Consider the following 12,146-nt stretch of genomic DNA (forward strand, 5'->3'; position numbering starts at 1 on the left):
ATATGGCAATTAATCTACTTACTCCAATTCAATGGGGTCTGCTATTAAGGAATCCATAGCGAGCAATGCCGCCAAGGGGTGGAGATCCCATGTGGAAGTGCCACCCTCAGCCAGAAAGGCTGGGAGATGGAAGCTCCCTCTCACGCTACAAGGCCATTCAGAAACAAGAAATAAATGCTTACCCACCTCTACAAGCTGGTCCTTTTCAAGGCTGCATTTAAAAAGCCAGGGACACAGGATGACACTTAGAAGCTGTGCTTTCTGATGACTTTTTGGATCCCTTTTCTGTTTGTTTCTTTAAACAAGCTACCATTACTGCTGATTCAACATGTTTCATTCTATAAATTTTTAATGTGTATTCCCATTTTTGGAGAATGTGAGCAGAGAGTTATGAAATTCTTTTAGCATTAGTATAGCAAGTAAAAAAAAAAATCTCTGCAAAACAGATTGAATCTCATGGGGCTAGGACTTCACATTCATTGACAACTTACCAAGAAACTGTGCCAGGCATTTATATGCTTCATTTACTTAATATAAGCCTGAGAGGTAGGTATTCTAATTTTAAAGGTAAACAAACAGGGGCTGAGGTTGAAGGACCCACAGCTCCAAATCTCCCACCCTTCTCAATGCTGCCAAATGCCTCTTTGGAGACCTTCCAGAGACAACCAGGGACATTGCTGGTTTCTCAGCACTACCTGGAAATCCAGGATCATTTCAAGGCATTATACAAACGAGAAGTCTTACTCTTCTTCACCTTATCTCCCAATCTGCATGAAGCTAGTGTAAGACCTCCTCCATCAATTCTCAGTTCACCACCTGCTGTCTACCCTTCTCTCCAACCCCCTTCCATATCTTCAAAATAATTTCCTAACAGGGATGTGAGCCAAATTTAAAGCAGTGTAGATACCTTGCTCTACCTCCAACACAGTTTCCATTCTTTCAGAGATGGAGTATCTACGCTCTAAGTCAGGTAAGTATTATTCAAGTAGGGGAGTTAAAACAGGGTCAAAGAGAGAAAGGCTGAAGAATTGGACTTTTTTTGGTGTTTACTTGTATAGAGGAAAAATAGCACATAGATGCAGCCACAGTATTTAATTTGTTTGGATAATAGTTACAGATAAACAGATACACTCCATATACAATTACCAATACTTTTTTATACAGTTCATATTTCAGTACATCAACACTATTTTATTTACACTCTATGTACATTAACATATTTCTAAAGTCAGTGCATTGTCAACAAGTTTTATACAGTAATTTACAAGGTGAATGTAGTTAATAGTTAATTTAATAAAGTTTCCACTAGTCATGAATTAAAAAAATTAATTACAACCAATATAACAAACATAGATCAAACAACATTAGTAGATTGTGCTACCTGTTTAAATAAAACATCTGTAAGGAAATTATTTAAAATCTTCCATTTTTTTTCATGGGACTTGTCCAGGTAGGAATGGACAGATTTTATATACTGAAAATCATGAAACTATTAAGTATGCATTTTGTCTGACTTCATCTCATTATTCCATTTAGGCCACTGCTTCCTACTTGCAATTATAGTCTTCTGAATAGGGTTTCAACTTAGGAAGGCATTTAAGACAACCTTTCCAACTACTCTGAGAAGAACTGAATAATAACTAGCCTCAGATATCAGAACACAAATGCTGAATTACTTTGGTACCTACTATCTATGAGGAAGAAAGGGAAATGGAATCTGACAATTAATGAGAACCAACTTCCAGGGTCCAGATGAATACCAAAAGACTGAAAAAAAAGTGAAATATTTACTTTGAATATATATTTTATAATAACACATGAAAAAAGATGCTGCCTGAAATAAATAACATTTACATTTTTGTTCCAGTCTTGAATTATCAGAGGAAAAAATAAAGTGAGCAAAGAAACAAAACTTTTGATGACTACTACTGGGAAATTAAAAAAAAAGACAAACACCCAAAACAAAAACAAAACAAAAAAACTGGACATGCAAACAAAATAGAAGTTTACTTTTAAAACCACCAATTTCATTAAAAATACACACTATCAATGTTTGGGATGTATTTTGTTTTTAAACTGAATATGATGGGGGGAAATACCCCATTCAAGTTAATGTATAGCCCTTATAGCCATCAAATATAAACAAGTCTTGAAAAGTTCATTTGTATGTACTCTCTCCTTTTTTAAAGTGCAAAACAAAGAAACAAAGAAAAATAATCACTAATTGTGAAATACCATTTAGCTTTGATGCCATTTTCTTCTCAGAAGCTTTTTGTGCAACTCGTGCAAGTGAAGATGGTGCAAACATTGGCAACTACCCCACCACACTCAGCAGCAGGGGTGGAACACATTTTCGAGGACACACAGAGTATCCTCCAAAGTAAGATGCCTCTATCTGAGAGGGCCATTTCAGCGGGATTCCCAGGATGCTTTTTTTTTCTTCATAGAGTCTTCCAACCAAGGCCCTGGGTAGAAGGCACACAGCCCTTAAGAAATTCTTTGACTGACTGACTACTATATATGGCTCTGCCACCATGACTGGTTGTGTCTCAAACACAAACACAACAAAAATAAAAAGCAAGAAAAGACATAAAAAGACTGGGAAAATGCTTTAAAAATAAGTGGAAAAATCTGCGTCCATGCCATAAGAATCCTTTGCACACCTTCATGATCTTGCTTTCTCCATCTTGTCAATATAATGGAATAAAACTTCAGGAAAAAGGAGGTAGCATATCATGTCGTCCCGAGACAACACTATAATTTTTCGTTTTACTTTGACTCCAAGGAAATTCTTAGTATTTTGTTATAATTATTGGTAAACTCTATACTCACTACATATTTGTTCACATCTGGACAAGCACAATTTAGTTCTTATTTGGTCCCAGGTGGCTGGTGCCAAACCCTTTTGTTTACAGGCTAATGGTGGACTCTGCCTGAAAGTTCTCTACCAGAGAACTTGTGTGAGATACTTCCAAACAAAACTATCACTACTGTTATGCTAACTGCTATTTTAATTAGGATTGTTATTTTGTGCTTCAGGGTCACAGGATAAAAATAACTACCTTTAGTTAGCTTGCCTTTCAGGGACACTTTTGCCAAATGTTAGCTACGGGGAGTCATCTCCCTTACCACCAGACTGTCTAGCAGCCAGAGTGGTAGCTTACTGTAAAACACAGTACTTTTTGTAATCAGACTCAAAGTCTTCGTCCATGCTGCTCGTGTCTGCCATCTTTTTGCCATCAATCTTTGGCAGAAATTGTGCATAGTCTATCCCTTGCTGCTCATAGAAAAGAATGTAGGCAGAGTCGGTGTCAATTTCATCAGGGTGAAGTTCCTAAAGGGAAAAGAAAAGTCTTTAATAATAAAAAAGTCACCACTCTGCTGGGTCTTAATTCTTGCCAGGAAAGAGAAGACCAAGCCTCTTCAATTACTAAACATGTTTGCTTCCAATTAGCTTAACATTTTGGCTGTCTCATACCTGCCCCCAAAATAAGCCCCATTACTTTCAGTGTTTGTTTTAGGGAAAATATTCTGACTACAGACATGTTAAAAAAGAATAACCAAAAACCTCCCCATCAAATTCTAATAGCTCAAAAGACAAGAGCTTTTAATCATTAACTAATACTTTTTTCCCCTTACTACTCATGTGTTTTTTTAAAATGTGTTTTTATTGATCTTTAGAGAGAGAGGAAGGGAGAGGAATAGAGAAATAGAAACATCGATTGGCTGTCTCCTGCATGCTCCCTACTGGGTATTGAGCCCACAACAGGGGCACATTCCCTGACTGGGAATCAAACCATGACTCCCCGGTTCATGGGTTGACGCTCAACCACTGGGCCATACCAGCTGGGCAACTACTCATGTTTTCATTCTCTCCTCTGCATATCACTTTTGTTCCTTTAACACTAAAGGCATCTAGCCCTGGCCTTTGTTTCTCAGTAGTTAGAATGTCAGCCACTGAAGGGTCACAGACCTGTCAAGGACAAGTACCTGAGTTGCAGGTTCGAACCACGGCCCCGGTTGGGGTATGTGTGGGAGGCATTCAATCCACGTGTCTCTCTCACTTCTCTCTCCCCCCTACCCCCGAACTCTCCCTCCTTCCCTCTACCCTCTCTAAACAACAACAACAACAACAAAAAATCAATGGGAAAAACAATCCTCAGATAAGGATTAACAAAAAAACAAAAAACAAGCAAACTAAAACTACTAAAGGCATCTATATACTGTTTCTAACAGAAATATCTATTCCATTTAGGAGAAAGTCCATTATTTAAACAAATATCCCTCAGAATTGTTGACATTTTTGTTTTCCTTTATTCAAAGATTGGGAATATCTACCTTACAGCTGCTGTCATTGTAACAGTACCACTTGCTGTTTGGGTTTTTGGCATAAGTGACGTAATGGCCCCCGCCCAGAATTCCTGAATGGCACTGTAAGAGAAGAAAGTGGAGGTATGTTAGTCGTTAACAGAACTGGTCAGGGGACACTACTAGGATCCGATCAGGAAAACACTAATCACTTAGGTCCATGGTCAGCAAACTGCGGCTCACGAGCCACATGCGGCTCTTTGGCCCCTTGAGTGTGGCTCTTCCACAAAATACCACAGCCTGGGCGAGTCTATTTTGAAGAAGTGGCGTTAGAAGAAGTTTAAGTTTAAAAAATTTGGCTCTCCAAAAGAAATTTCAATCGTTGTACTGTTGATATTTGGCTCTGTTGACTAATGAGTTTGCCGACCACTGACTTAGGTGATCAAAAAGGAAAGTTTTGGATCATCTAACCTTTTTTCCAAAAATTCAAAATTCAAAAGTCCCAAATCTAAATATTTTGTGGTTGCAATTATTTTTTAGAAAGCAAAAATTTCTTGGGAGCACACAATTGTGAATAACTCAAACCTGTGACTCAGTTATAATAATTACATGACTATACCCACATTACTCTATGAGCATCTTGGATTTTATCTGGAAGGCCAAGATACCTACTGCTAACTTTGTCTATCACCAAGCTCAATGCTTAGGAAATAAGCAAGCATTGAAAAAAATGAATGAATGATGAATGAACAATTCACTGAAAAATGCAGATCATTCTGAAAACCATACAATATACCACTTACCGAAATTGCATATAGATTATAAATAGGATTAACACGAATATCTTCTCTTTGGTCATCGGTGCTGTCTTCTTCACTGTGGTTTTCAAGCTGACCATTGCTGTAGCCATTGCCACAGACACTGCCATATGCCTCATGCTCATAAAGAAATCCATTGGCCAAAGCTACTTCGTGGTCCTGAGGGGTAACCAGCTCAGATTGGCTGCCCCCCAGCATGTGCCCTTGGCTCAAGGTATCAGCCAGCTCACAAACTTGCACAGTCCCATTCTCTTTGCTGGCATCCAAGTTCTCCTTACTACTCGTCAGTTTATTTTTGCTGCCAATCTGGGGTAGCCGAAGCCTGCCTTTGCTCCTCCCTAAAGTCCGTGGGCTGCTGTTAGGGCTGCTGTTTTTGCTGGAGGGACAGCTGGCTCCACCTTTTCTTGATGAAGAAGGTGAACCTGTCAAAGGGAAAAGGGAAGATTCATAAAACTCAAATGCCACAAATTAAGCTAGCCACCAAATGGTAACTTTGAAGCCACCTTCACAAGTGTACACATAAAGGTAAAGACTGGGAGTCCTGACTGGCTACTTTTTAGTTCCTATTATGTAGCCAATAAGGAACTAAAAATGCCAAGCCCTGAAAATGCAAGAATGTCCTGAAAATGTAAATTACCATGTAGGAACTTAGAAAATAGTAGAAAGGTGATTTAGGTCAGATTCAGTTTAAAACAATATTATTAGACTAAGGCCCCAAGGAGTTTTACAAATGTATTTTCTTCTCTGTCTTGTATGTAAAATTAGATTAAAAATACAATCACTAATTATTAAGCACTTAGTATTGCTAAGCATAGTATTGGAAACTCTCTATTATCTTTACCTCTCACAACAAACCTGTAAGGTAGTGGGTCTTAAACGTTTTTGGTCACAGCCCCACCCACTTCCTTATATACCCTTAAAAGTTGTTGATGACCTCTAGAACTTTTGTTTTATGGGTTATATCTATCAATATTTACCATACTAGGAATTAAAATGGAAGAATCTAAAAAAACAATATACAAGCACATATTTCACCAATATTATCACAACATGCTGGCTCTGACTTCAACGTACACTTGTGAGAGAATGACAGTGAAAAGGTATATAATGTCTTATTATTTTTATGAAAATAGTTCTGATCCTCCAGGCCCTCAGGTACTCTATATGGGTTGCTGGACCACACTTTGAGAACCTCTGCTGTAAGGGAACAAGAATGACAACTACCATTCGTGCTTTACTCCTGTCATGAAATCCTCACACTCTGTGAACTAAGTATTATCTCAATTTCCTACATAAAAAATAGATGCAGGGAGGCTGTATCTCTTGCTAAAAGTCACATAGTTCAAATCTAGATAGGTCTGATTCTAGATAAGTTTGTTCCATCTCATCAAGCTGTTGCTCTAGAGTGGAAGGGAGAGGAAAACATGCCGTCTACAGGGGTCCTGGGAGAGCTCCCCTCAGGGTGATATCTGGGCTTCAGGAGGTCCCTAGGCTTCTTCACCTTTAGGGCTACTGCTGATGTTTGCGCTGAGCGAGGATGGGCTCTTGCTCAGGAGCACATCCTCTTCCCCAGCGGAGTTCTGGGCATCCATTTTCTTCACCTCTCCTGCTGGAACCCTGGTCTCACAGAAGTCATCCCCCTGGGGTGTGAGTGGTTTCCGCTGGCAGAGAGCCGGGTCTCTTGGTACCAAAAAAGCACTAGGGTCAAAACTTTCACGAGGAAATTTAACAATTTTCTGTGACTTTATCCATCGGCCATTTACAAATTGAAATCGTTTAAGATGAATAATCTGGAGAAGAAAAGGTAGAAAACACTAGGGTTAGAGGGTTCCAAAGATACAAAACAGATCTTGAACATGTGAATGTTCAAGAATATACAACATAACATTTTTTCGAAAAAAAAAAAAAAAAAGATTTTATTATGTAACACAGTTATCAGTAGGGCCACTGCCCTTTAGCTATATGGTTACCATGGTAATCTCCCTAATTTCATATCCTCTGTATATCCGAAACTCTCTTTCCCAATTTCTTCAACATTCTTGGAGCCTATATTTGCATGTATCCCTCTGCTTTCTGTGTTTGTGATCCACACTGAACTCTACCTCTCTCCAATATCATAGAAGAAAAATTGAGTTTTTTAAATAGATGAGATTTACCCAATCTCCGACTGCACATCTCTCCTTTCTTACCATATCCTTTGATGGCTACCAGGAAATCCTGAAGAGCATAAGAATCTCCCTACTTTCTGGCTTGTCTTCTTTTCAAGAGCAATGAATTCCTCCAGATTCATCCAGTGTTTAAGTTCTGTAATGCGGGCACAGATCTTTGGTAGCTACCTCTACACTAGATGCTTAACAATTTACTGTTAATATAAAGAAAATCCCTTCCTATCCACGCTGGTGTGTGGATATCATAGAAGCCCACCAAGCTCTCAAAACATTTTCTCATCATTGTTTTTTATTTATTTACTTGTAGTCCTCACCTGAGGATATGTTTTTATTGATTTTTAGAGAGAGAGAAAGGGGGAGAGGTGGGGGGAGGAAAGGAAGGAAGGAAGAAAGGGGAGAAAGAGGGGGGGGGGAGGGAGAGGGAAAGGGAGAGGGAAAGGGAGAGGAAGAGGGAGAGGGAGAGGGAGAGGGAGAGGGAGAGGGAGAGGGAGAGGGAGAGGGAGAGGGAGAGGGAGAGGGAGAGGGAGAGGGAGAGAAACCGATTGGTTGCTTTCCTAATGTACCCTGACTGGTAATTGAACTCACAACCTTATGGTGTATGGGATAACACTTAACCAACTTAGCCACCCAACCGGGGCACTCATTATTATTATTTTTTAAAATATATTTTTAATTGATTTCAGAGAGGGAGAGGGAGAGGGAGAGGGAGAGGGAGAGGGAGAGAGAGGGAGAGAGAGGGAGGGAGAGGGAGAGAGAGAGAGAGAGAGAGAGAGAGAGAGAGAGAGAGAGAAAGAAAGAAACATCAATGATGAGAATCATCAATCAGCTTCCTCCTGCATGCCCCACATTGGGGATTGAGCCCGCAATCCACGTATACTAGTATGTCCCGACTGGGAAATGAACCATGACCTCCTGGTTCACAGGTTGATGCTCAACCACTGAGCCATGCTGGTTGGGCTCATTATTTTTTAAAGACCTCAAAAACATAGTTTTTATAAATGTCTTTACTACAATACATGTCCAAGATATGTTTTATGTGATGGTTATATGAATATATATAATTGTCAAAACTCATCAAACTAGATATTTTAAATCTATGCATTTAATTCTGTGTTAATTATAATTCAAGTAAAACAAAACAAAACAAAAAACACTATCCCCCTTCCTATCTGCCTGTCCCCAAGCCTGCTCTGGCCTTCTCCCCTTCCCTCAGTTCTTATCCCTGTAGCTAGCTAGCCAAAATTATTAATTACTTGTGCATTCTTCCCTAGTTGTTCTAGATTAATAAAATAAAAACAACAACCTACACTCACAGTTTTACAGAGTAGTAGGAAGAAAACACGAATAAAAAAATGCATATAAGATCTTGTTAAAATACACCACTGCCTTATAGTTACACTTGTTATGATATCTCCACTCTTAAGAAAAAGGCTTTCTTAAATGAATAAGAAAAATTGTCACTTCAAACTCATCTGACAAACAACAGGAGAGTTTCCTAATTCATAAAGGACGAAGGCAGAAGTAAATAAAATTCAAAAGAACACATAAGCCCCATTGCACATGTGTGCTGTGGCCATGAGACCCAGCACAATGGACCCTGAGGCTCCAGGCTCAGCTGTTCTTCTACAATCCACTAACGATGAGCCTAAAGCTCTCTCTCCCTAGAGTCAGAAGTGCTTTCACTTTCTTTTGCAGTTCAAATTCACCAGGTTGTACCACTTTTGACCCTTCTTACACATTGTGTGGAATGGCAGTTACTGGTTTACATGACTTTTCTCTCCTTTTTAGTGGTCTGCTCTTTAGGAACAAGAACTAGCAAATACCTGTAGAACAATTAATTTCTGTGTGCAACACAAAAATCTTGCACAGCAAAAGTGTCTTAAGCATTGCTGAGGGGAGGATTTTATTCTCAAAAATAATAAAAACTATTTGTTCATTACTTCTTTCCTTTTTGCCAGACTCTTGCTCTCTCCGAGGTAGGACTGTAACGTACCAGGACTGGGGGAAGCCTCCAGAGATCCAGCTTCTTGGTTGCTAAGCAGTGGGTCTTACACTTGGAGCAGTAGTACATCTCATTTTCCCCCAGCTCCTCCTCACTGGTGAAAGCACGGAGACAGTTGTCCAGGTTGATGGGTTCAGCTTGTGCTCGCCGACTCTGTTCTACACTCTCATGCTCATCGACAACCTGTAAGTGGAAGGAATAGGAAGAATAGGGGGAGAAGGTGAGTGGGGAAGGGAGCGAGTTTAAAATGGTCACCTGGCTATGCATAATCCTCTAGGTCAGTGGTCGGCAAACTCATTAGTCAACAGAGCGGCAAACCGCGGCTCGCGAGCCACAGCCGCAGTTTGCCGACCACTGCTCTAGGTGATAGACCCTCATTTTATTCTACATGAAGAAAAAGATAATACAATCCAAACTAAAAGTCTCTGAGCAAATACACCATCTGTACATTTATTCACAAACATCACATCCTTGACCAAATTTCCATTTATATGACCATAGCTCTTGAATATTTTCTGAATGGTTAGAAATGACAAAACCCAACAAGGAATTGCCTATTTATTTTACAATTTTGAAATCCTAAAACAGCTTACATGTGAGCTGGCCTTCAAGCCAGGGGTGTTCAGATTAAGTCTTTTAATTTTTTACCTAGAGAGACAGAACATTATTAGAATGTTGCAGGCTTTACAGAGGCTAGGGAGAAATAATATCACAGGAACACAGATGCCAGATCTGAATTAAATAAGAAAGGTAAGAAAAGCTCACCATGAGAATACAACACATCAGAGTGTTAAACCCCATAGGAAACAACTCAGTTGCATATTGACAAAATGTAACACAAAGTTATCAGAATACCATGTGTGTCATTATTTATCTCCTGCCTCACAATGCCTCTATCTGAGACAGCAATAAAACAGTAGGCTCAAAGAGCCGGGTTTTGTTGAGAAGGCCACTAATACCTTCCAAACCTCCGTGGTCCCATTAACCAACACACTAGGCTTTGGAGCAAGAAGATGGTAAGTATAAGAAAGAAGAGACAGCTCTAGCTGGTTTGGCTCAGTGGATAGTGTGTCAGCCTGAGGACTGAAGGGTCCCAGGTTCAAATCCGGATGGGGGCACATGCCTGGGTTGTGGGCTTGATCCCATTGTGAGGAGTTCAGGAGGCAGCTGATCGATGATTCTCTTTCATCATTGATGTTTCTATCTCTCTCTCCCTCTCCCTTCCTCTCCGAAGTCAATAAAAATTTATTTTTAAAAAGAAAGAAGAGACAGCAAAGGGGGTAGGTATGTAAGGATGTGTGTTGAAGGTGGTGTGGGATCAGGAGGAGGGAGAGAAGTAGGGGCCTAAAATACAACAGAAAAGGAATAATTTTTCCTTCTCCAATATTTGGCTGTAACTTAATAAGCAATCAAGAACTATGGTGGGTGAGGCATAGTATGAGGACTATGAAAGCTACCGTGAGACTTCACATAGGGACCTTTTTATTCCAGGGTGGAGTTTGGAATACAAGTCCAAAACCGAATGCCTCTCTTTCTGGCAAAGGTCACACACATGTCCATCACTCCAATTATTAAACCTCCTTTCCAAAGGTGAATTAGTTCTCTTTGCCTGAGGCAATTTCCCTTAGGTTTCCCTTCCTAAACTGACAGTGGGAACAGTGGGCTCCCTAAATTACAAGCTAGCACATCTCAACACATGCAGTTTAGAACAGTTTTTCAGGGGTGACTTTTTTCCTACATGAGAGGATGGCTGAATTACAGGCTGCCAAATACTTCTATAAACTATCAAGGTTGAGGTTAACCGTGCAATTAAGGGTTTTAGCATTGTAACACCATCCATTTCAAAAGAATTCATTTAAAAAGGAGAACTTGAGGAAAATACTTTCTTTCAGAAAGGGAAATATAGCTTGACCTGGGGTCACTGATTTCTTTTCTGATACTAATAACTCTTATCATCTTTAGAGCTGTTCACATCTCAGGGAAAAACTGACATTCTTCTAAAAAACAAACAAACAAACAAAAAAACAAACCAAAATCCCCCAACAAACAAACAAAAAAATCCCATACTGTATTATGGCTGTTGGAATCAGAGTAGGAAAAGAGGTGTATCAAATACAGTAGTGTCTCTTCTCATAACAAGTTAAACATTATCTCTATCAAGGATGCTTTATGGCCAACCACAAATTACAGTAAGTTAGTAAGGAATGTTGATTTTTATTGACTGTATTTTCTATGGAACTAGATGGAGACAGGGAGAAAGACCAATAAAAAAAAAAAACCACCATATTTGTGGACTGACAATAATTTTTATTTATCAACAAAATTTCCCTAAATCAGCCGTAACCGGTTTGGCTCAGTGGATAGAGCGTCAGCCTGTGGACTGAAGGGTCCCGGGTTTGATTCCGGTCAAGGGCATGTACCTTGGTTGCAGGCACATCCCCAGTAGGGGGCGTGCAGGAGGCAGCTGATCGATGTTTCTCTCTCATAGATGTTTCTAACTCTCTATCCCTCTCCCTTCCTCTCTGTAAAAAATAAAAAAAATATATTAAAAAATATTTTTCCCTAAATCACAGAGATTCCCTTCCTTTATTTCTTGAGATCCATTGCCAGATTCTCTATTATTCAAATAGTCTAAATTACTACTGGCATCCTCTTCCTTTTTTTCTAAGTTGCTTGAATGCTCATTCTTAACACAAAACATAAGGAATAAAGTAACAGTGTTCATATATTATAATACTACTAGAGGCCTGGTACACAAATTCATTCATGGCCAGGGTACGGCAGGCCTGCCCTGATTGGGGCCAATCAGGCGGCTGGCCGAGGGGGAGGGGACGAAGACGGTTGGCCAGC

General features: G+C 39.7%; 1 protein-coding gene across 2 annotated transcripts in view; it reads right to left on the bottom strand.

Moving 5' to 3' along the window:
* Positions 1 to 1,170: 1,170 nt before the first annotated feature.
* USP32 (ubiquitin specific peptidase 32) overlaps positions 1,171 to 12,146 on the bottom strand; it is a 124,354-nt gene continuing 113,378 nt past the window's right edge. For both annotated transcript variants that reach the window (XM_054708936.1, XM_054708935.1), the window contains exons 30-34: positions 9,288 to 9,479; positions 6,628 to 6,916; positions 5,112 to 5,548; positions 4,339 to 4,431; positions 1,171 to 3,334 (exon numbers count right to left, since the gene is read on the bottom strand). In XM_054708936.1, coding sequence (XP_054564911.1) covers positions 3,161 to 3,334; positions 4,339 to 4,431; positions 5,112 to 5,548; positions 6,628 to 6,916; positions 9,288 to 9,479 — 1,185 coding nt within the window. In that variant the 3' untranslated portion in view covers positions 1,171 to 3,160. The remainder of the gene's footprint in view (positions 3,335 to 4,338; positions 4,432 to 5,111; positions 5,549 to 6,627; positions 6,917 to 9,287; positions 9,480 to 12,146) is intronic.

The sequence above is a fragment of the Eptesicus fuscus genome, chromosome 20 (assembly GCF_027574615.1).
Source record: "Eptesicus fuscus isolate TK198812 chromosome 20, DD_ASM_mEF_20220401, whole genome shotgun sequence".
NCBI classification, from domain to species: Eukaryota; Metazoa; Chordata; class Mammalia; order Chiroptera; family Vespertilionidae; genus Eptesicus; species Eptesicus fuscus.